The sequence below is a fragment of the Mugil cephalus genome, chromosome 6 (assembly GCF_022458985.1).
Source record: "Mugil cephalus isolate CIBA_MC_2020 chromosome 6, CIBA_Mcephalus_1.1, whole genome shotgun sequence".
Taxonomy (NCBI): Eukaryota; Metazoa; Chordata; class Actinopteri; order Mugiliformes; family Mugilidae; genus Mugil; species Mugil cephalus.
Window position 1 is genome coordinate 5336908 of NC_061775.1, and position 23758 is coordinate 5360665.

General features: G+C 43.6%; 1 protein-coding gene across 1 annotated transcript in view; it reads right to left on the bottom strand.

Annotated features, from left to right (window-relative positions):
- The window catches only part of trabd2b (TraB domain containing 2B), a 66832-nt gene extending 60133 nt beyond the window's left edge, over window positions 1-6699 (bottom strand). The window contains exons 1-2 of the mRNA XM_047588125.1: window positions 6274-6699; window positions 3173-3742 (exon numbers count right to left, since the gene is read on the bottom strand). Of these exons, the coding sequence (XP_047444081.1) occupies window positions 3173-3742; window positions 6274-6387 (684 nt within the window). The 5' untranslated portion in view covers window positions 6388-6699. The remainder of the gene's footprint in view (window positions 1-3172; window positions 3743-6273) is intronic.
- Window positions 6700-23758: the final 17059 nt, after the last annotated feature.

Genomic DNA, 23758 nt, shown 5'->3' on the forward strand with positions numbered 1-23758 from the left:
GGCTGCAGCGTCAGCTCGACACAAAGCCTCGGGCTGATGTCTGCTGGTGTAGCAGGACGGCACGGGAGCTGCACTGATATAAACAGACACATCAGACTGCCACTGAAGCTGTAAACACTTACTCCCTGGAAGGAGGATGCCCTCTTGCTAAGAGGTAACCGGATTCTGTCGCCCGCTATCCCTTAAAACCTTTACCCTCTCCAACCCTGAGGTGTAGTGCACCAATATCCAGCCGTCTCTCTCTCTCTCTGTTTGCGCAAATCACACCACAAAGCAGCTTGATCTGATGGAAACTCAACCTGGTCAGAGGTTGAGCCAGGAACTCTATCATACTGGGCGCTGCCTGCCTGCTCAGCAGTGCCCAGACTGACCCCAGCAGACTGCCAGTCTCCTTACTGCTCTGCTGCTCATGGCTGCTCTACCACCTCCCACTGTGACCCGTGACCCCTGCCCAGGAGAAAGGCGCCAGCGATATGATGTAATTTCTCTTCGACATGGGCCAGTGGCCTCGGCTGCAATGTGACCCCGGGAAAATAAATATGGGTGTTTATTTGGTGGGAATGAGAGAGGCTCACAGGCTGCAGAAGCCTTGAATTAGAGCCATTCTAGTTAAACATCATGGGAGCATGCTGATTCTCAGTTACATAAATGGATTTTCACTCATTTATATAAAAAAGTCAAATCAATTTACTTGATAAGTCCCAATATTGCATTGATTCATCCATGAGTTAAAGAAAGCATGCGATGTGATTCTGGCTCGTGGTGCTACAGTACAGTCGTGAAGCTTGTACTCTCTGAGCTGACTAAGCTTTCTCCAGCCTTTTCCAATCTGTGCTCAAAGCGTTTGGTGCAGGACGGCCCGCCCAGCTGTCAACCTAGATCGACCTTCAAAGAACTGGAGAAGAACCATGCACCATGACCTGCCTTTGTTTCCACAGCCTCTAAACTGCCTCTCGCAGCGATATCCACACCTCTCTGTGATCTAAAGAGGCCACGGAGAGGTCCCAAACAGACAGAGCTCTTGTTAGACCACAATGGTTTAAAGTAGGTGCTGGCATACACAATACCACTACCACCAACACGCCCACTACAAAGAGAATATATTGCAGCTTGAAAAAAAAACACACGCTTCATCCCATCTGCCTATTACCAAGAGGAATTACGTATTTGCTTTACTTTTTTTTTTTTTTTTTGTGCAAAAACGGCTTCCTCTGAGGTCATGGGTCCCCCAGCAATGCCAGTTCCTCGAGACCACCCATCTCCCAGTGGTCCTAGCTCCTAGCTCCACTGCACCAGTACCATTAAGACCAGGTGCCTATGAGAAGCTTACGGTGTGACAGATGATAAATCACCAGAGGCCATGCTTCTAAGAGCCTCTGGCTGACGTCAGAGTTTCAGGACGTATGCAGCTACTTTTTTATTGGAAACAAATAATATGCGGGCCAGCAAGGTTTGGATTTTTTCCCAATTCGGATCTCCCTTTGCTCATGTTTCAGATTAGTGTTCGCAGCAAGACGATGCACACATGTAGACGATGCATTTCAACCCCACCTTCTTGCGCTCTTTCCAGTCAGTCTCTATATCTGACTTTCTCTCTCTGGTGTTTCACTTTTCCTTCTTCTAATCCCCACCCACGCATTTTCTTTTTGACTCTTGATCTATCCATCCTTTTGACCTCATTTTTGTTACAGTTGAGCATAGAAGGATCCAATCAACCATAGTGTTCGGATTAAGTCACAAATTATAATAATTGGGGATAATGGTTTCCATGTCAGATTCAGTTCAGCTCTAAATTGTGCTCGTACATATCTGGAAACAAGGGGGCCAGAAGCTCACAAGTCCAATGATACTTATGCAGGGGAGTCGGGTAAAATTCAAGTCACATGTGATCAAATTCAGAGTGAATTTTAATGGCAGTTAAATTACTATCTGAATTTTAACACCTGTGATATGCAGATAATATTAAAAATAATTTATACTAATACAGATAAGAGATGTGGATCATTTAAGATAATAAGAGGAGCCCATGTCTACATATAAAAGACAAAAACTCTGCACTCTTCCAGAAGTGTTAGCACTAGTCCTCTTCATTGCTGAGAAATACAGTGTGCCATGCAGAGCTTATTTCTAGGGGCAGTAAAGCTCTTGGCATGTGCAGGGCATGCAGTCCGACTTTGACAGCGTAGTTAGGAGGTGCTGATGAAAGAGGAGAGGTTGGAAGTCCACTGCCTCTCAAATTAGCTCCGGAGCCCTCCGTCCTGTCACATGGAGGTTCAGACCCTCACAGATTCTGTTGCACGGCGCTGTGAATGTGCCCGTATGGAGCGTCGCACGCCTACAGTGTGCCTTCGTGTGTGGCGTGCTGTACATGCAAGGCACATGTGTTTGGCTGAGAGTGCTTCATGAATACACATACCGAGATGTTTTTCCATCTAAATGCAGATCAAAGGTTGTTTTTTTGCAGATTAAATAGAACAGAGCATCTTCATCTTGCTGTCAAAAAAGATTTTCTGTGACCTCCCACAGTTTGAAATATGGTCTCCAGCCTCCATCTTAACTGACCTCCAACGGGCTAATTCTTTAAATAGATGTGTGTTCCCGTCTTTTTCTGCATCATGCAAGAAACTCCCCGTGTTTTGCTCATCAAGCAGCGAGGTTATTTTGCTCATCTTTCTGTCTACTGTTCCAGGACAGTCCCAGAAATACAGCTGAGAGCCAGACAGCCTGATAAACGACAGAGCTCACCGCTCCTCTCACCTTCTTTAATCTGTCAGCTTGTCACCCTTCCTGCAGTTTCAGCTGTTGAGTGTGTTTGTTTAGTGAGGTGGAGGGACATCCATAACCGTAAAGCCGTCTCCAGCAGACAGATTTTAATCGCTTCTTTCTCCTTACACTGTCCTCTCTCACATTCTCTTTTTCGTTCAGACACAACACTCAGTGTCTGTCCATACACTTAACTTTTACTGTGGATTATAAATACAACTTGCTTGACTTCAGAGGGTCTTTACTACAGGCAGAAGGATAAATAAAAGGACGCAATCTTAGGATCTGCCCACGACCGCGCTAGGCCTGGCTTGTCCTTGCATTTTCTCCAGCGTGTCCAGCTGTGTACACACAGGGAACCCAAGGCGGGGGAAAAAAAAGCAAAAATACATTTGTTCATTCTTCTTACCTGAGAGAAGTTGAGGCCATTGAGGGGGTGACACTGTTCCTCCACTCTTTCCACTGCCCCTGTCGTCTTTCCCACTCTCTCAGCCTCTTGTGCCAAGAACAGGTCCAGCACCGGTGTCCCTCTGGAGCGGACGTCCCATTCTGTCAGCGAATTGACCATCAGCATCACCCACACAGGTCTCTTCCTCTCCCAGTTCCCGGCAATGGCATTGAACAGGTAGTCAGCGTACAGGCCACGACCTCGCTGGTCGGCAGTCATCCAGTAAGGCATCATGTGTTTGACATAGTCCAGGTGGCGTTTGAGGCGGCGGTACAGGTCTCGAGGTAACAGGGTCTGCAGGTTCTCTCCGTGGGGAAGCAGCTGGCAGCTGGTCAGTTTGGAGATGGTCAACGGGTCAGTCAGGTCCAGCTCAAAGAAAATATTATTGCTGCTGTGGAATGCCTGCTTTGAGCTGTCGGGGATGAAATCCCAGACTCGGGTGTAGGGCACGTGGATGGTACCGAACAAGTAAGAAGGCGGATGCGGAGCTGCACGCTTTACTCTCCACAGGAAAGAGTTCATGTCACTTTGCTGTGGAAGAGGCAGAGGAAGAAAGAAGGGGGGTGAATAAAAAATGGATGTATGGATTTGAGAGCAAAGGGACACAAAAAATACCAGAACCATCAAGCTGGTGCAAATTCAACTTGCCTTAAAATTAAAACTGACACATTTTTCCTCTGTTGTGGTTTACTGGTTCGGGTCGACAAGTTACAGATTAAAATACACTTTGGAGATGAGGGAAGGGGGAAGTATGAAGTCTAGTCGGCTCTGGACTGTGCTGCGAGTCTCGCTGCTGTGGAGCAGGCAGAGAGTTTATAGAGGGGCCTTCTGGCCTGTAAACAGACCCCCGTGTATTGTTGAGGTGCATACCTCGGTTGCCAAAGCCCCTTTCAGCCTGGGACGCATTTTCAAGACTGCAGTGCAAATATACTACTCTGGAGCTCATAAAAGCCAAAACCCCAAAGAAACCTGCTCTCCATCCTGACCTCTCTGTGATACGTTTGTTTGTGACATTTTTTACGCCAGGCAGCGAGATGTGATGCTGTGACTGCCTGAAGTACAGCCCCGTTCTAGCCTTCTGCGGGTTGTATCAGAGGAAGCTTTGTCGATTGTGGTTATCTTTATAGAAAACAATGTCAGATGGAAATGAAATCATTACAGTCATTCTAAATGAGCACATAGGCTCCATTGCATTGAAAATATGTTTCTTGTTAAGTCCTCTACAAGTGTGCTCTGCTATGACTTTGATCTTGGCAATATTCAAATTTGAAAAAAGGAATTAACTTTTATAAACAATATCAAACTCCTGGCTTCTGACACGCAGCGCAATCAGACATTTGAGGGATGAAACCCATTACTGTAAAATAAAGTTATTCTTAGAAAATGTTTACTTCTACACTTTAATCAGGATTCCCTTCAGCTGGGCTCCAGTCACGTTGCGCACTGCCAGCAATGCCTTTGTCATTTAAACTTCGCAAATCGCAGCCAAAAGCCAGTCGAGTCGTTTTGTGGGATGTTCTCCTATCGTCATAATTAATTGCTCTGAACGTACAGTGATTTCTGGCACAGCCTCCGACCAGACAAAATAAATCAAAAGTGCCGTATTGTATTTCAGAACAGCGCGTATATGCTTTTGCAGATGCTCTTAAACGTTTAAACGGGATTTGTTACTAGGCTTTTCTTTTAACTTAATTTTCACGTTGGCCGGGCCCACCGGCACTGCGCAGCACCGAGAAAGGTTTGGGCGATCGCCCCATCACATTTCTTTCAAGATACGGAAACTATAGAGCAAAGTCGCACTTGCAACGATATGCGCAGTCTATCCATAAACGAAGACCTTTCGACGTGGAAGGAGGCGAAATCCCCTCTGGTAAGGCAGCGCGGTGTTTTCTGGAGAGCCCTGACGTGCAGGCCTCCGTTTTATGGGGGTAATTACTCTTAACTGAAAACAGAGAGCACTGTACTGACGCATTACAAATCACATGAAGCGAGGGAACCTTCAGTGATCTCTGACAACAGATCCGCACACAGGACGTGATGCATTAATGAATTAGAAGCCTGTGATCTTTAAACGATTCCTTAAAGATATCCTCAATAACATGCGCAAGTGTCATTATTAAAACCGCTGTTTCTGGAGCTGTGTGTTTTTCTGCAGGAAATCGAGGAATTAGATATCCTCGCTGCAATAATGATTAACATTTCCACCCCTTTGGTGTGGAAGAGCACACGCATACTGAGCTGCGTCTGAGCTGCTGCACTTCCTCACTGTACGAGTTCAAGCCACATCCATAATTTTACCAATATGTCCGATAAGTGCTTTAATGGGCCGTGTGTTGTAGTGAAACGCGATCACTGCTGGAAAGGTCAATGAAACTTTTCCAAATGAAGTCAAGTCACCCGTGGGTGTTCCCCCGTTTGCGTTTGTCACATAAACAGCCATGAAGTTGGCGAGCGGTAACAGTTTCTGCTGGCACAGGCCCGGACCTATAGCTGCACCACAGCTCCAGAGTTTCCGAGGCAGTTCATAAATAACTGTACATCACTCAACCATGATATTATTATCACTATCATTATAATAATAATAATAATTATTATTATTATTATTATTTTTAAGCTTGCATTTTGCGATCAGTTTAGTCATCTTTCAATTTTAATTTCTGCATTCACAAGTTTTTTTTTTCTTTTCAAATATCACTGCGTAACAGTCAAAGGCGGATAATAATAAACAATATCTCCTTTTAAAGTTATCCCGTTTACACCCTCTAAATAGACAAATGTATTAATAAGGATAAGCTATATTTATTGCGTCCTTCTCTTGTAGTGTCTCTCCCCAAAAATAAGCAACGACAGCCTCCTGACAAAGGTTACTAAAAAAACAAAAACGTGACAATAACAAACAGGCATGTTTTCACAACAAGTGTCTCAACTCTGTGTAGCCGTCCTTCAGTTTGTAGCAATAATAAACTTGTCTTTTAGTGTCTTATATGTCCTGAGCTGATTAAACGTCTGTTACAGTAAACCCAGGGTGACCCTGACTTGTAAAAGTGACCCACACGACTCACCGACTTTGGTGGGTCGCACTGTCTCGGTCTGCTCGGGCTGTCTGCGCCCCAGGGTGCCACAGTTTGCAGGAGAGCGCTCAGGAAGAGCCAGCTGATTCCCGGCGGAAAGACCATCGTGTCGAGGTGACAAGACACGCGTGACAGACAGCTCTCGGATGACTTTTATTTCTCTTTCACCCTGGCTCGTCTCCTCACTGCCCTTTGACCGTCTCCTCTGAAGTGATCAAAAAAAGCGTTACCGGTGGTCTTTTGGCTCACATGTGCTGTCCGGCTGGAGGATCATTCCGCCTCTTCGCCATTCCGGACGCGCTCCCCGCACTCTGGTTTCTCTGAGAAACTTTTTCTCTCGTGCTTCAAACTCGGCGGAGTCCTGAAGCGGTAGCTGCAAACTCTTTGGAGAGTTTGCGCTCCGCGAGTTTGGAAGCGTCTTGACTGGGAGGGAGGTGGGACGATCGGAGTACCCCCACCCCACCCCACCCCACCCCAACCATGCACACATCCCAGCTTCTTTTAGAGAGGAGGGAGCGCAGGTTCAGAGAGGGATGACAGGTTTGCGTGAGTAAATCCCCTCTAGGCAGTCCTAAAAAGAGTGCAGCAGGAATGACACGTTCTCATAATATACTCATCACTTTCTGGAGTTTGACTTTCACTTTGCTTGACAGTTTCTGTGTCACATTTTGGTTTTTCATTTTTAACTTATATGAGCTAATAGTTTATTTTCTGTTACTGGGCTGTTCTTTTAAACCCTTTAAAATGGTAATAAAAATTCTTTCAGAGATGGGAGTTCAGCTCATCAGTCTATAAATGTCCATTGTTTTTTTTTTTTTTTTTTTTTTACTGTATAATCTCTAGTATATTTGTGATATATACATCACAAAAACATTCAGATTGGACATGTGCATGTCTTTATATGGAGCACAGAGTCACCAGTAATGCAGAGCCTGGAGGGCAGGTGGTCACCGTGCCTGCAGCCTTCGAGCTTTGTTTGGTTTTGGTTTCAGCAAAATCGTTTCAGAGATGTAAATGAACAATATTTCAAATGTTGTCATGTGCTTCCTCTTCAGCAGGATCACATTCATCTCCGTCCTCCTCTGTTTGACAGTGCATTTGTACGGGGGTCTTGTTGAGTCAGATAGCCTCGGCCCTTATGTGTGCGTGATTAATGGCCACAAATAAACAGGTTCGAGTAAAGACAACTGTGAGAAGGGTTTTATTTATTTTCAGAGCGGCGCTCTTCTTGAGTTGTATTAGTCATGATGTGGAGCGGGCGGATCTGAAATAGTGGCAGCTCTCTGCACAAGCCGGGATGTCAACGCTCCACTACTCGGCTGTGACCTCAGTTATTGTCCAAGTGACAGAGTCAAGTAGTGGAAATTTATCACGGGGACCCCTTGAACAAGTGGCACCGGGCCCCTCCCTGCAGGCCAGCCGCAGACAGACCTCAGACAAGCAGCTCTTTGTCTTTGGCCATGTTCTCCCCTCCTCTCCACTCCTCTTCTCACCACTCCGTGCTCACTTCTGTTACTGGGCAGCTCTGTTAGCAGCCGACTGTCCCTCTACGCCCTTATTGTATTTTCCATCCAGATGAGGCAGATTGGGGGCGTTTGTGCCGAGTGCCTTTGATCAGCTTGTCTTTTAACAAAGTTTCACGTTGTAAAACTGTGACATTTCTGCCCTCTGACTCTTGACTTTTACTGGGTGCTATTCATCAAGATTTGAACATCTGAAATGCAGAAAAGCCAATATTTCTTTGCTTTATGCATCCGCACAATGGCCCAATTGATTCTGACCTCAGCTGTTTTCACATTCATGAAGCAGCATATTAAAAAACAACAAAATAGAACATGTTGATCTAATCTAATCTTTATAACCTTGTTGCTCTGTTTCTCCTCTTTGCGGCTCTTGCTCTTTGAGGCAGGTGTGGGATATCAGTTTGTGGTTTCATCCGCTCTAATGTGGCCACCTGTGGACTCAGGTACCTGCTTTAACCACACCTCGCCGAAGCCTTCTCTTTGAAGGAGCTTTTCACATTCTTGGCCGGTTAGAAGAGGGCTTATGAGCGGCTGGCTGGAGGAGATTCCTGGACCGGGGCCAGCGCTTACGGCATGGTGCACATATAGCCGGAGACGAAAGAAGACTTTAAAGTTAATGTTCTGTTAGCAGATCACAGAAATGCTCATTTTCTGAGCGCACATCTGGGGAGGCGTCATGGAGAGAGAGGGTGGCCAGAGAGAGAGAAGGAGTCTACTAAAGGTGGTGTAGCTGTAGCTTTGCTGCTCTTTCACCGGCTTTGCGTCATTTTCTTGAAATGAAATGCACTGATGGAACGTAGAAATAGAAACTGAAGAGACGCTGTCGTCCCCGTGGCTCCATGGCGGACTGTCTGTCTAATGTTGTGCAGACATCCTGCCACAATCCCCAATGTTAACACACTGCGTCCGCCTTAGCATCATTACTTCACTTATGGTATTTTGGTATTTTTTTCTTTTACCAGTACAACCATTGCCACGTGAAAAGGAAACACACACATACAGCCACTGAACTGCCGCTATCTAGAACTGAGGCAAGTGTACAAACTGTTGTTTATCATGTGCACAGGGACCCCTAGTGGTGTGAAGATGAATTGAGATTACATGCAATGTGGACAGAGGTAAGAAGGACACATCGAGGGCAGAAAGAAAAGAAAATGTGAGTATGATGGATATGAGTGGCTCATAGCTTCAGGCATGCAGATCCTCACTGCCAGACTAACAGCGAAGCCCACACCGAACTATCTCTGTCTCTTTCGGTTGTCTCTGCTCTCAGCTGGACTGCACACACACACACACACACACACACACACATACACACACACACACACACACACACACACACACACACACACACACACACACACACACACACGAACACAGACAGACTGCCTCCACTACCTCCACCCCTCTTTGCTCGGGCTCTAATATCCTCTGTCCTGCTTTGAAGATGTCAAGGAATAATATTGACTGAGTCTCTGGTGAAATGTTATTGTGGTTTCCCTTTCCGGATGTCCTGGGAAAAGGGGGGTGAAAGGAAAGGGTAAGAGGTGGAATATATCAAAAAAATGCCAGAGGAGGAGGGGGGGGGCAACATATAACTGTTTAAGCCGGCTAACAGATAGAGATAGTGAGAAGAGAAAGTGATACAATCATGTGATATCTATGTCTGGCTGGGCGCTAAGATTTTCTTTCACTGTCTGTGGGACATACTCGCCCTGATTGAAATCGTGACAACATGACTGTGTTAAGTTGTTTTTCGGCAATCAGTGCAGTGGCGTCTCACGTGGCATGTCAACACACGCAGTGGAAGACTTTCTGTCGATCTTCATCAAGGAGTGGAAAGATGAGGAGAAGAGATAATATGACAGGGGTCACAGTCAGGGCTGTTTTCCGAGAAGCGGTGTCTCATTTTGATTTTTTTTTTTTTAAAAAAAAAAAAAAAAAAAAACTGTCATTGTTTTGGAGTGAAGTGGGGAAAGGGGACCTGGATTTGAGTTAAAGAGATTACTATTTGCAACTAGTCAGATCAGAGGGTTGATGAGGCAAAGACAGCCAGATAGTTCAAGTTCAGCATTGGCTCTCAGAAGAGCTACAAGTTGTTTCAGCTCGAGTTTCCTAGTTCCCGATCTAATGAAGATATGTTTTATAGTGTGTTGGCTGATGGGGATTGGCAGCTAGGGTGTTTATTTGTTTGCAGCAGAGAAAGCAGGAGGCAATCTAGCAGAGACAGCTCGAGGCTGCAGCTGCATTAGCATTCTAGTGCATGTAGACAGTGAAAGACAACTCAGAAAATTTTGCTTTCCCTGTCAACATTGCACACACAGAAAAATGTATTGCTTCATTTGACTGTAATTGCCATCAATGCTAAATGAGCCACACAAATATTGAATTTTCCCTGTAACCATAGTGTGTTTGGGACTTTTGTGAAATCCACTTGTACTATAACGCAGTAGTGATTTTGGAGCTAGAGATACACAAACAGGCAATACATCAAACGTTATAAGGAGTATAGTTGTTTTGCTTTCTGGTGCAGAGCAAGATGAGAAGATACCACTCTGCTATCTTTTCCTTAAAGCTTCAGCCAGCAGCTGCAGACTGTTTCCAGTTATTTGTGTTGTGCCGGCAGCCAGCTACACATTTACCAGGCAGATATGCAGGCGACATCCATCTTCTCATCTAACACTCCCCAGGCAAGCAAATAAGTGTATTTCCCAAAATGTGGACCTGCTGCTTCAAAGGATACCCTTCGGTGAAAGAGTGGAAAAACAAAGCAAATGTACTGTAAATGCTTCCCATTTCTTTCTATTTCAATTTCAAAAATATTTGGGGCCACAGAATTGTTTGATGATCAGGAAGTTATTTGAAACATCATCTGGGTGATTATGGAATGACGTGTTAGCAAGCACTCCCCGACACCATTATTATCCAAACACCAAATAAGGTGTATTTGTGTATTTGGGAGAATGGATCCTTCCACTGTGGATGGCAGATTGTGGTAGACAAACAGCTGAATATTGAGGTTTACACATACAATACATACATACATATTTTCTTCTCAGAGACCCACATCTCATGTTTTTTCTAGAGCCTATAATGCTCTCACATCAAAGGCTTGGCCGCCAAAGTCACCCCATGGTGCCCTCCCCCTACCCCCTCACAGATGATCATTGCGTTATGAGTAATTGTATTATCAGATATTATATATCTGGAAACCCCCCTGCAATCTTCCCTCTCTCTCTGCCCCATTTACCCATGAGAGTCAAAGCAAAAGAGGTGGTGGAGTGAAAAGGCTCCTCCTGCTGTTAAGCAGATCTACCTTTTTGCTAGTTGAATGGTAAACGAATAAGATGTGGAGGAATAATGGCGTTTCCCCTCTTGTCATTTCAACAGCCATAGTGGCGCTGCTACAAAGCTCAGCACTGGACAATAGATGCCATTGATATCATAATATCATGGAAATGCGATATATATGTTGCTAATATTAGTCTCTATAATACTGTTGTTAGTCATTGTCAATGTCCTGTTTGTGCCTCATTCAAGCACAGGTTCAACGGAGGCTTTCAATGCCAAATAAGGCCCTTTGCATTGACTGGAGAAGACAGTATAAACAGCATGAGTTATGATACCATTAAATCAAAGCCTCTGGTCTGTACTGGTGCGCGAGAACCACACATGAATTCCAGCCTCAGGGATCTGATGAGCTCTTCTGTAAGTCGACAAGAATCGGGATTTGGACTTGACCTTCCTTTGAAGACGGTCATGTGCGCTAATGGGATCCTTTGGAGATTATCTTATTGTGCTTCTCTTTGAAGCACGAAAAGGTGCTTGAATGCCGCATGTATAGTAAATTCGTGGCATCGAAGTTTGCCTCTGTAAAAGGACATCACGCTTAACGATCAACGGAGGAGGGGAAGCTTTGCTTTAACTGCAGACTGCCCACGCTCTGGGTTCAGAGTTTACACTGACTAGAGAAAGCAAAGCCCGGCCTTTTGTCTGAGTGTTCAGTCTGTCGGCGGTGAAACTCTGTGTTTTTACCCTGCATTTGTCCAAGGTTTATTTCAACTTTCTCTCTGTGGTTGGTTTGTCCATCTACCGCTGTAGCCTACACTGGATATAATTGAGTTTGAGGTTTCTGTCATGACCGTCTTGAGCTTTGTTTACCCACATCTCTGAAGCAAGGTGTCCAAAATACCATGCAGTGTGTACCTGGCGCCTTTGGACAGACATGTGGCTTAAACATGTGTTTGAAGAATATAAAAATACTTCAGTAGCCTAACTTGCACTGTAGATTAGCGCCTTCGGGTCAGAGGGGACATCAGCAGCAGCTAGAAGGGATGGGGCAAACATGTTAAGAATCTACCATGAGAACCATGTGATGTCTGTACAGATAAAACCACTTTGATCCTAGTGATTAATAAATCTGGACTTCAGCAGCCAGGTCAGAACCAGTTTAAGGAAGCGAGAGAGAGGAGCTGAATAATGTGAAAGCCCCCCACCACCACCACCACCACGCCAGTATGCATGTTGTTTCGGTAACACAATATGACACTTTATGCTTCCTTTCTATCATCTGTTCTTTTCCAAGTCTCTGTGTCTTTTTCCCCCTGACGTCTCCTTTGGTTTTCAGCTCTGTTTATTTTCAAGATCAATGGGGCGTTCCGTAACACTTGGCCAGTCTGCTGCTGCGAACTCCCAGACTTAAGTTCATGTGTCAGTGTGGATATACATTCATCTAAATATGAGACATGAAGGAAGGAGGGAGAGGTAGTGAACGGAGGGGGAAATGAAAAGGAAAGAGACCCAAAAAGAAAAGGTGTTGATGGAAAGCAATTGATGTGAAGAGACACAGGAACGCCATAGAGGGATGTGATTATAAGGCTGATTGATGACTCAGGCATAATTTATCTCCTTAAAGGGCATGTGTCAAGTGTCTACAATTAATGGTTTGTGGAACGAGAACAGAAGAAAGGGGGCAGCTTCAGGATCTGTCTCTGTAATAACAAGCTGGCTCTGGAGTCAGATAAACACACATACACACTTAGACACCGATACAGGTACGCACACATTGACGTACACACAGCCCAGACTTCTTTGTGCTCTCTGGGCAGCGTTCCTGCAGCTACTCCTCACTCACACATAGAGCTGTTCTTGTGGCTGACAGGGAGCAGTGGAGCTGTCAGCAGGCCCAGAGCCTGTCATCACACACTACACACATACACACTCAGCCACACACTCACCGACATAAACAAAAATCCATACATGCACATGCAGTTGAAACATGTCAAACAGCACGGCTTCTTTGTGAAAATACACACAAACACGCTCGCAGCAGGTCAGGAAGAACACATTAAGCAGCGGGGCTTGTGCGACTGAACTGTAACACACACGCTCTCACACAAAGAACAGAAACACATTAAACAGCATGACCTTTATGACTCAACACACAAACACACACGTACACACAGGCACAGACAAATACACAGGCAGTCGTCCCGGGAAAAGTCCAGAGAGGTAATTTTCTGCTTCTTCAGCTGATCCTGAACACGTGTCATGGTTTATACTGTAATCTTCGTAAGAGACCGAAAAAAGAAAATACACCAACTTCACCTCCTCTTTCATTTCTAGATTTGTTTATGGTCTTGCCTGGAGTGCTGTTTGGGCTTCTACAGGATGTGTGCACGTGTGCTGAATATATCAGCGAGCTTACCTGTGCAGAAACGACTTCAGTGAGTCAGGGAGGTCATTGTTAAACGTGAGCCCAGATTTGCTCACAAAGCAAGCTTTATATTTTTTCGTGTTATCATCACATGGGATTTGACCACAAGGCGAATGTGCTTTCTCTGAGCAAACCAAGCTGAGTGTATAGCTGGAGTGAAACACATCAATAACTTTGTGATGACAGCCTCCAGTCTCCACTTGGTCTCACGGAAGATGAATTGCAGCCTTAACCTGACTGAGTGCTGATGTTCAGGTCCAAACTAGAAGGGGCATTGATACTAATACAGTAGGAGCGATACAAGCTGTACCTGAGGACACACATGGTGGAATTTGCAAGCATTTGTATATGCATATAGTACTTATACAGTACATAGTACACAGCAGTACTCAAATATTTGTGGTACAGCATGTTTAATGCAATTTGTTTAATTGGTTATAACAGAGAATCAAGTTCTTGTATGAGAATAATATGATACATAATCTCTCTTCGAGGTGCCTGTTCAAATGCTGTCTATATTTACATGTTAGTTAGTTGTTAGCTTTGTGAAACACAGCTCCTCTGGTCTTTTTGTTTTGAATGACAAATAGTTGGTATGGGGAGGTGTTTCCTCTCATGTAGGCACGGCACGCATGTGCTAGTTGGCTATTGGTTGTAGTCTTTGCAGTGAGTTCAAGTGTGGCCCTTCGGCCCAGACACAGATGATGTGAGGGACGTAACAGTTGGCCTTTGTTTCTCGTTATCTGATGCTTGTTTGGTATGTCTGAGCCTTTATAGCTAAGGGATTACCAAAGGCCGTTAAGATACGTGGTTAAGTGAAGTTTTGACCTGTTCATATGCCTCCATGGATGTTTGTACAAAATATCATGGTAGTTAAATCGGTGGCCAAGCAATACAGAAATATTAATCTATTTTTATAGGAAATTTGGCGAGGTCCAGTCAGACTCTGGTACTGAGCTTTATCTGTTTTGCAGTGAAATTTCAGTTCTTTATGAAACACCAGTGTTGTACAGTACAGACACTAGCCGAAGGGAAACTCCACTGATGACCTGCTGACCTTTGCAGGGTGTAATATGATGGCAGCCTGGCCTGACTGCAGAGGGTTAAAACATACATCAGACTGTGGGGAGTTCAGAACTCTGCAGCCAGGCTGAGACAGTCGGTTGATTTATGAGCCGGAGCTGAGCCCAGTGTAGTCTACTGGGTTGAATCGCACCACCATGATTGAAAGTCACATCTAAGCCAATGCAGCAGCCTCTCACTCACCACAGTGCATGCGCCCAGAGATGATTGTGTTCTGTTTTGATATTGGAGGCTCTCCAATTAACCGGACAAGGTAACCATTTCCAAAGTAATTTGACACAGGGTACAGACGTCTGATGTTCTTGTGGAGTGGTGTTTCGATTTTGTCACTTTCTCTTCCTTCTTTCTCTTCTACTGCCGCTTTATTTTTTGCTCCTATGGCCCCCTCGCAAGCGGATGCTTCCTTTCACATGCAGCTGGACAGAGTCAATGTGGTGCTTGGGAACTTTACAGCCATTCGACATCAAATGGTGTAGAAAGATTGAGATATTATCTTGAGTATTGCACAACCTTCTAAAGATGGAAATCCCGTCAGTCAACAGTTATGCACGTATCATTTTACATGTTGCTGAAACTGCTGAAGCAGTCTAGCTTGCACAATCAAAAAGAACCATGTCCATCCATTAAGCTATGTTAGGATATAATTTGGTGTCTGGTTTGATGTCATGCTGCTTAGCTGCCAGTCTAGAAGTTCTGGACATCAGATATCAACCACTGGAATTACACATTATGTTTCGCTACTCACCCTCATCTCAAGGGTACGCTTGGACAATGTGGGGACAGATAAAGAACAGAGTCGGCCAGCAGTGTCTTAGCCAGATTTCCAGATGGATTCAGTGATAATGTCTCAGAAGCTAAATGAGGCATGGCATGTTGTCAGCCATGCCTCTGTACAGACAGAAGTGGAAGATAACAGCAGTGGGGTGATGCTGGCTTTGGCAGACTGCTTGCGCTGCCAACAGGATGATGCATGACAAAATATTTTGAAACACCAAAATGAGCCTTGAGTTGTTTGGTCAGTGGTTTGAACTGGACTTTGTTAAACAGATATTCTAGACAGAGTTAAATCAGATTGACCTTTCTTTGACGTGACTGTTGAATCAGGTTCCAAATCTTTGAATGTTTTTACTCGTCAGAGCATTCAGTATTGATACATTTCCTAAATGGGTTGGTGCTGTGGAGGTTAAATGCTGTTTACACAGAGATAATTACTCAGCGTCTACAAAAGAGCGTCAGTCATGTGAAAATAGGATATTATAATCATCGTCATTAATTATCCGACCATTAAAACAAATTTTATTTTACATCTGTTAAATTATTCTACCGTCTGTTTGGTCCCATGAAAATAGTAATAATAGCACAGTGTAATTAAGGTAATACAAGTTATTTAAATTATATTTTTATAGCAGAAATAACAATAACAATTTTCTGAAGACGTGTTCCACAATCCCCAGCCTGAAACCTCTGGAGTAAGCTTCAAAGACATTTCAACATTAAGTACATATTTACCATGGCTATGGGATTTTTACATCTGTCTTCCAGTAAAAGCTGTTACACACCAGAAACCTTGCACACTGAGTCCAATTCGTTTTATTATTGTATTTGATGCAAAAATGTGCAAAAACCCCATACCAACTTCAGTTGTTAAGAAGAGGGGATGTTTTGCAGTACTCTGAAATGAAACGGAAAAGAAAATATCCATATGACACTGGAGAGGAGGGTTTACCCTGCTGAAATAAAGAAGCTGCAGAGTTGTCCATGTCTCGTTATGCTGCTGGAACTAAAACCACACAGTACAAACATTGATTACCAATTTATGCAATTCAACTGATCCTGAACAGATACTGGCAGCGTGTACGCAGTTTGTCAGAAGCCATTTTGGATTACAGTCTTTGCGTGTACGGTGGCTGGGAGTGACCAAAAGTGCTGCAAAATGGGTGCGAAGAAAAAGGAAATGCAACCTGTTCCACTGTGGCAGATGAAGGTTTTGGAGCTGACATATTATTGATATAATGGGCACAATAGCACAATAAATATGAAGGATGTCCTGATTGGTATCAGGGCTCATGCAGGCATTTAAATGATCAGATCCGATCGGTACCGGTCTTCAGCCAAGCCCAATCTTTTGTAGTGATTTATTTTAGGTCTGCCATAAACCAAAACCACAGCCTTGAAGAATCAAACTGGCTTGTTTTTCTTCATTGCCCAGCGTCACAGCTGCCACAAAAACAAAAGCAAAGAAGAAGACAAAGTAGTTCACTCTGGAAAATTAGTCAGTCAGACTGAAATTTGTAAATTATACAATGTGAATGTTTGGTGAGGTGGTAGTAGGAGGTTGTCATTTAACACCACAAACTTTATGCCACAATAAAAAGATAAAATAAATAGGCTGAGCACACTCCAGCAAAGGCTGCACCGAAACAACAACAAACATGGAACACTATGTTCAAAAAAGAGACAACTTTCTTTGAAACAGCCTCAAGCCAAAAATATTACAGCGAGGGTTAAGGAGCAGAAAAGAACATGAGTTGTCTGGAGCCAAGGTACAAGCTACCATTTCCTGGCTACATTAGCTTTAACTGCCCCATTTATTGTACTTAATACAGTTGGACAAGGCACATGTAATCACTTAGGATAAGATAGGAAAAGCCTATATGAATCTTTAGACATTTTGGATCAATCACTACTGAATATTAAAAGATATGTAGGATTGGGAGCAAAAAAACCCCTTGAGGCACTGATGACAAGGAAAGAGGACGAATGAAACAAATATTTCATGAGTTGGCCTACTGCTATCTCTACTGAGCACTTATACTGTTCAATACCATTTCTATATTTTTTAGTCCTCTTTGGTCATTAGTTTCATCTCGCCCAGCATAGTTTCTCTTGCTTTGCATGATTTTACAGTTATACCCACAGAACATCTTTACTTTGGTGTCTTCTCTTGCCTCTTCCATCCTCGGTAGCATCAAACGTTGCACATAAAAGCCTTCCTGCGGCGCTGGAAAGAGTTTCTCCCTTGCAATGTGTTTCTCATTTCATGCTATCATCATATCACTGGACATGTCCACATGCAACTTTTGTTTTGAAGACCGTGGATCCAGAGAGTAAATGAGCCACAGAGTCAGTAATTTGAGCTCTAATCCCACCGTAAGCCCCGACGGAGACTCGACTGTTTAGTGGAAACATTTACGAAACCAGACATCTTTCAAGGGAAGGAAAGTGAAGAAGATGTTGATAAAAATGACGGAATAATCCCCGAGTTCCTGTTTGTCTTGGCTTTGTTGGTTGCTATGTGACTGCGGGGTGTGAGACAGCGAAAAAGAGAGGAGAGAGTGAGTTTCTAATATAAGAGGGAAAGAAAATTAGGTGTTAAAAATCACAAGGTTTTAAGTTCATGAGTTTTGGCTCATGTAGCACTGTCAAAGTATGGTGGAAGGAAAAACTGGTACATAATGGAAGGACGCTGTCATGAATCTGCATTGGTCAGTTATCATGAAAAATGGGACAGAGAAAAAATGCTGAGAACGGGGAGACAAGCTTATGCATCTTCTCACGTACTATGATGTCAAATGTAAAGTTTAACCGAGACAGTCGTCTGGATTCTTAAAGATAATGGTAAAGGCTGGAAAAATGTATTTACATATCTAGAGGGTGTGATTTTATTCCAGTAATGAAACAGATAACAAACAGATGCAATTATAAAGATGTATCGTCTTTGTCTTTGTTTAAATTATTTCATTACAAACAATGAACACATTTTAAATATGTTTCTTGACAAATTAGAAATTTCAAAACCATGGATTTAGTTCGTTTGAAGTTGACAGCATTTTAAGAGGACGGCGCTTTTAAGATTAATTATTACATTTAAGAGCACGGTGTTTTTTGTGTTGCAGTATATCCTCAGGGAGAACTTTTTGTCACAGACCCCACTGCCTTTACAGATGAGTGGAAGTGGAATGACTGAAGTTGCCGGATTGCAAAAGGGAAGAGGTAATCTTTATGATGAAAGCAATGCAGTGGTTTTGAATTACGGTGCACTAAATCATTTTTATGCAAAGGAGTAACTCCAGCTCCATCAACATGTAGCTATGGGTGAGGCCTATGCTCAGAAAAGGGCTTATGATTGCATCTTAATAGCTTTAGTTGGAACAAGGTGTCACAGAAAGTATTCAGGGATTGGTGATTTCAGAAACGTCTCCTCAGACTCGAATTGTCGGAGAAAGCTGCTAATGTATCTTGTCATCAGGGAAAATCCGAATCCGCTCTGCTAAATTTAAATGGATGTTCTGTCAAACACACCAAAGCTGAAGCGCTGGACAATGGACACCTGCTAATGAAATTACTGTAAAACCCTACTGGAGTTGCCACGGTGAAATCTGTGCTTGTACGTGTGTGAACGTGTTTTGTTATTCAAGCCTTTACAGTGCAATTACAGGCCACGCATGTGTGTGTGTGTGTGTGTGTGTGTGTGTGTTACTGTCTGTGCCTTGACAAAGTTTTACTGTGATTTTCATTGCAGGCTCGTTCGACAAGAGGGCGACCTTGTGGGCTTCCTCTGCAGTGGCTGTGATTTATCAACGATCTGCTGCATGTGGGGCTTCCCAGCCCAAAAAAATCCTCCGAAACTTGTCTAAACCCAGGAGGCCATTCAGCTCTTAGGCAACAGGGCTGTATTGTGGTTAACCATCACTCTTTAAAACAAATCTTATAATGATCCATGCTGCGGCCACTACAGATGTGATTTGGATCATAGCCACATCCCCAGCTGGCCCCATACAGAGCTGCTACACTCAGCGTCTGACCCTGTATCCAAGCCTCAACCTTGCCACCTAGTCTTATGTTATAGCGGAAGCTCCTGGCTTCCAACAGCATAGAGCAGAAATGGAGATCTGACCAACCCCAACCCCAGTGTCGAAATGCCACCCATAACCCAGTTTCAACCTGTGTGAAAAACGACCTGACTGTCAGCACTTTTAAAGCAATAACCTGTGACCACAAGAAATTCAAACAAATCATTTCAGGCTTGCCCACTATTCAAAATAGCACTTAAAAACAGCATTCAATTTTCTCAAAGTGCTCCATCGATTCAAAGAATGGTTTCCCAGAACATATCAGAGACTGTACCACTCTGGCATGCTGTCCTATAAACCCACACATGGACACAATGAAGAAGCATAATGAAACCATCTATCTTCTTGACACTAAAGGCTAGCATACAGAAGGAGCTCACTGTCTTATAAATCTTTCTCATAACCCCGGCCAGTACAGTCCGTGCAGTTATTAGGACCTAGATATTATGCACTGTGCTGCCTCTCACCCTCCTTTTCTCTGAGATTTCCCATGTTGAGCATGGAGGTCCAACTGAGAGACTTGGCAAGAGATGTAAGGGAGATGAGACAAAGATGTGTAGCGAAGGAACAGGAGAAGAAGTGTTTTGAAGTTGTCTTGAGAGCCTCCCATAGAGTCTCCCTTGGGAGCTGACTCCATTTAACCCATAAAACTTGAGACCTCAAGTTCACTTGGTTAAGGATCAGTGAACACACAGAGAGGGCAGTGATACTTTCACAGATATGCTTTGTGTCAACCAAAACCAAGAGGAGCACAGTTTCTCTGGCTGCGCAACGAGACAGAGTCTGAGAGCAAACTCGTAAAAGGCATTTATAAATGTGTGTGTGTGCATGTGTTTTGCATCTGTGTGTGTGATCTTGTTGACCAAAGCCAAAGGCAGAGTGCATATGTTTGAATTGATTTGTGTGCCCGTGTATTTTTTATTGTTCTCTATGTGTGGCTGAGCTGAAACCATTTGCATTCATGTGTTTGTGCGTGTCTTTGTATGTGATTATGTGGAGCAGAATCCAAGATGGCATGAATAGAAAATCTCAAAATAGTATTTACAAGATTTTGGGGTTTGTGTGTGCGTGTGTGTGTGTGTGTGTGTGTGTGTGTGTGTGTGTGTGTGTGTGTGTGTGTGTGTGTGTGCATTTACATGCCTACTGCTGTGAGAGTGAGTGAGATATAGCTCAGTGTTCAGCCAAGGACAACAAGAAGTTCCCTTTGGACAAAGGAGCCAGTCATGAATCAGGTGTGATACCTGCACCCAGCATCAGCCCAACGCCAAAACAAACACATCTAAACTAGAGCCGCCTCCAGCCCAGCTTCTCTCTGTGTTGAAGCAATTACTGAGGTGTGAAAGTTGTCACTTTTCCATGAAAATACATTATTTTAATCTCTCACGCAGAAACATTTGTGTTCACCTTTGTGCGTGACCAAAATGTTCCTGCGCTTATTTCTTCAGTCAGACAAACATACCCAACTATCAGCAGTCACAGTGATGGCAAACTCTTTGTCCCGCTTCTACTAGTTGACTGCTGTATATGCTTCATACTGACAGGGTATGACAGTTTCTCAAAAGTTAATAGAGTACCTAAACTAAGCAGTCACAAGCTGAAATGAATCATTTTCCACATATTTTCCAGTCTGCATTGGTGCTCAACTAACAGCTGTTAAGTGGAGTCCCTGCAATGAACTTAACCATGCTTCTGGAAACCTGTATTATCCTTTTTTTTTCTTTAATCACAACTGGGAGTTGGATAATGACAGGTCTTTATTGCAGAATAATGGGAGGCTTTCATGTTCAACAATACGGGATGAGTATAAACCATATTCCAAACTGTGGTTTCTCAGAGGGAACATCATGTTCTGGCAGTGTGTCGTTAAACTTTTGCGACTTTTGATTATTTCTGCATATTGCCATCAGCATCACCTATGATAATGCTACGCACAATTTTATTGTGGCCCCATTACAGTAGCATGTATATCAAAATGTGAGCAGCTCAGTGGTGCGGTGGTTAGCCCCGATGCCTCGGCGCAAGAAGCTTTTTAGGTTCACTGACCAACTGGGGCCTTCCTGTGTGGAGTTTGCATGTTCTCCACGTGTCTGCATGGGTTTTCTCCAGTTTACCCTGGCTTCCTCCCACCATCCAAAGACATGCTCGTTAGGCTAACTGATGTTTCTAAATTGGCCGTAGGTGTAAGCATGAATGGTTGTTTGTCTCTGTGTTGGCCCTGCGGTAAATTGGCGACCTGTCCAGGGTGTATGAGTTATAATATTTCCATCGGTGTGTAGCTATCAAGTGGCAACCTCCAGACAGTGTTAGTGCCAGATAAGGAGGTCTAACACCCTATTGGTCAGTTTGTAATTTTATGTTGCGGGTTGAAGCAGCGTTGGGCAGGCAATCAAAATGTGGTCTGGTTCGGGAACATTTTGGCATTTTGTTCTGATTACTTTGTAATGCTGTTTTGAAATTAAGCCCAAATATATTTACTTCTTCCAAGTGCGTGTGTGCTCTGCTTGTGCAAAGAGTTTGTTTGCTATAGTTGTTCTAGTTGCAGCTCCCTAAAGAGTAGAGGATCCCTCCGTAGACCTAACAGTGGACTACATGAAGTCATCTTGTCTTTGTGGCAGCTAGAGGTGAGTAGCTGTGGCGGTCGGATATTATGATTTGTTGTTGTGTGATTTCTATGCTTCCACTGCATTTTCCTTTTTTATAGCAATCAAGTATTTAAAATATGGAGCTCGTATACCGTATTTGGGTGATTTTTAAACATCTTCACAGAAATAAACATGTTTAAAACCTGATACAAAAAAATAAAAAATAAAATAAAACAATTTGTGACTTTATGGCCTATTGGCTATTTATTATAGCTGCAGAACAACATGCCTAATTAAGGGTGTGTTCATTTTGATGTAGAGTGAGGCACTGCCAATTCGGTAACGGTGAGAATCACCACACTGAGCTTCAGAATCAGTGCTCAGAAATCCTTCAGCTACATCAGCTACATCATTGAGTGTTTCGCCCATATTTTTGTACTACAATGTGTATTCAAGCAAAGTTCTGATCATAGCTTAGTTCATAGTTCATAGCTAATGTCAACTTATTGGTTTTTGGGCTCAGGCAGAGTGAGCTGGGCGTGACCAACAGTGGAGCCGTAAGTATCTGAACAAGCTGCCCCTACATCCCCATCAGGGGTGGCCCAGCGGACACAGGCATTTTACAAGAGAGGAGGTAAGTGCTGGGTTTCAGTGTCACACGAGAGAAACAACTAGAGCCTCCCTCCACACCAGTATCCATTATGCCCTAATATACTCCTCACTCCCCTTCCGTACCCCGTTGAGCTGTAGCTGCCATCTCATGGCCCAGTGCGCTCCCAGACTGTTCGTACTCTGTTTCACTGCTGTAAATGTCACCTGAGTTACACTCTCTCTCTGCCTTCCACAGACTGCCCTTTATTCATCGGCCTTTTTTAAAAGAGAGCCCTGCTCACATTTCATGTTTTCTCATTTTTACTACTTGCTGGAGAGCCCCCTTTCCTCCGTGTTGACTCGCTCTTGCGACAACAAATATTTCTTTCTGTGAATGCCCCAGTTTCTTTTACATTGTATTTTTCGTCTATGATTTTCCTGCTTTTCCGTTGGAGACTTTGTACTTCACATATTGGAGTCAAATACGCTGAAAACTAGGGCCAGTGTTCACATGTCTGCTTTTCACTAATCTAAATTTAAGCTAATTGCTAGTTTATGGTTCTTTGAAGCCATTTGACTGAGAAACAACAAGTCTGTTTTGGCAGATGTGGAGCTGCTCATAATAGCAATCAGCTGGACGCTGCACCATCCAGAAAGAGTTTAATTTAAAATGTTACATGATTTGGTACAAGGTTCAAGCTGATGTTGTTCTACTGTATGTAAGACTCATGCTGGAAAGTGTAGTTCCTCGTGGATTTTCTAACAAAATATGCAAATCTCCGAGGTGTGTTTAAATTTACGCTGTGAGTTCAGTAGAAATATTGGCTCAAGTCTGTGAGAGCACTAAACACTTATGATCTTGGATTTTAATTTTGACTGAACATGATACGTTCACACTCCTTCCATGATGCAAGCCCCATATTCTGCAGAGACCATGAGAGGCCTTGTCTGACAGTGATGACAGCATGATTAATGCCCACCTCCGTTTGCACTCACACACTAACTCCACACAGCGAGCCCAAGTGGCTAGCTTTAAAAAAAACCTAAAGAAAGCTGCCTACAGGACAGGAAAAACTAACCAGTGTTCATCTCAAGATAACATACTCACAGATAAGACAAATACACGAA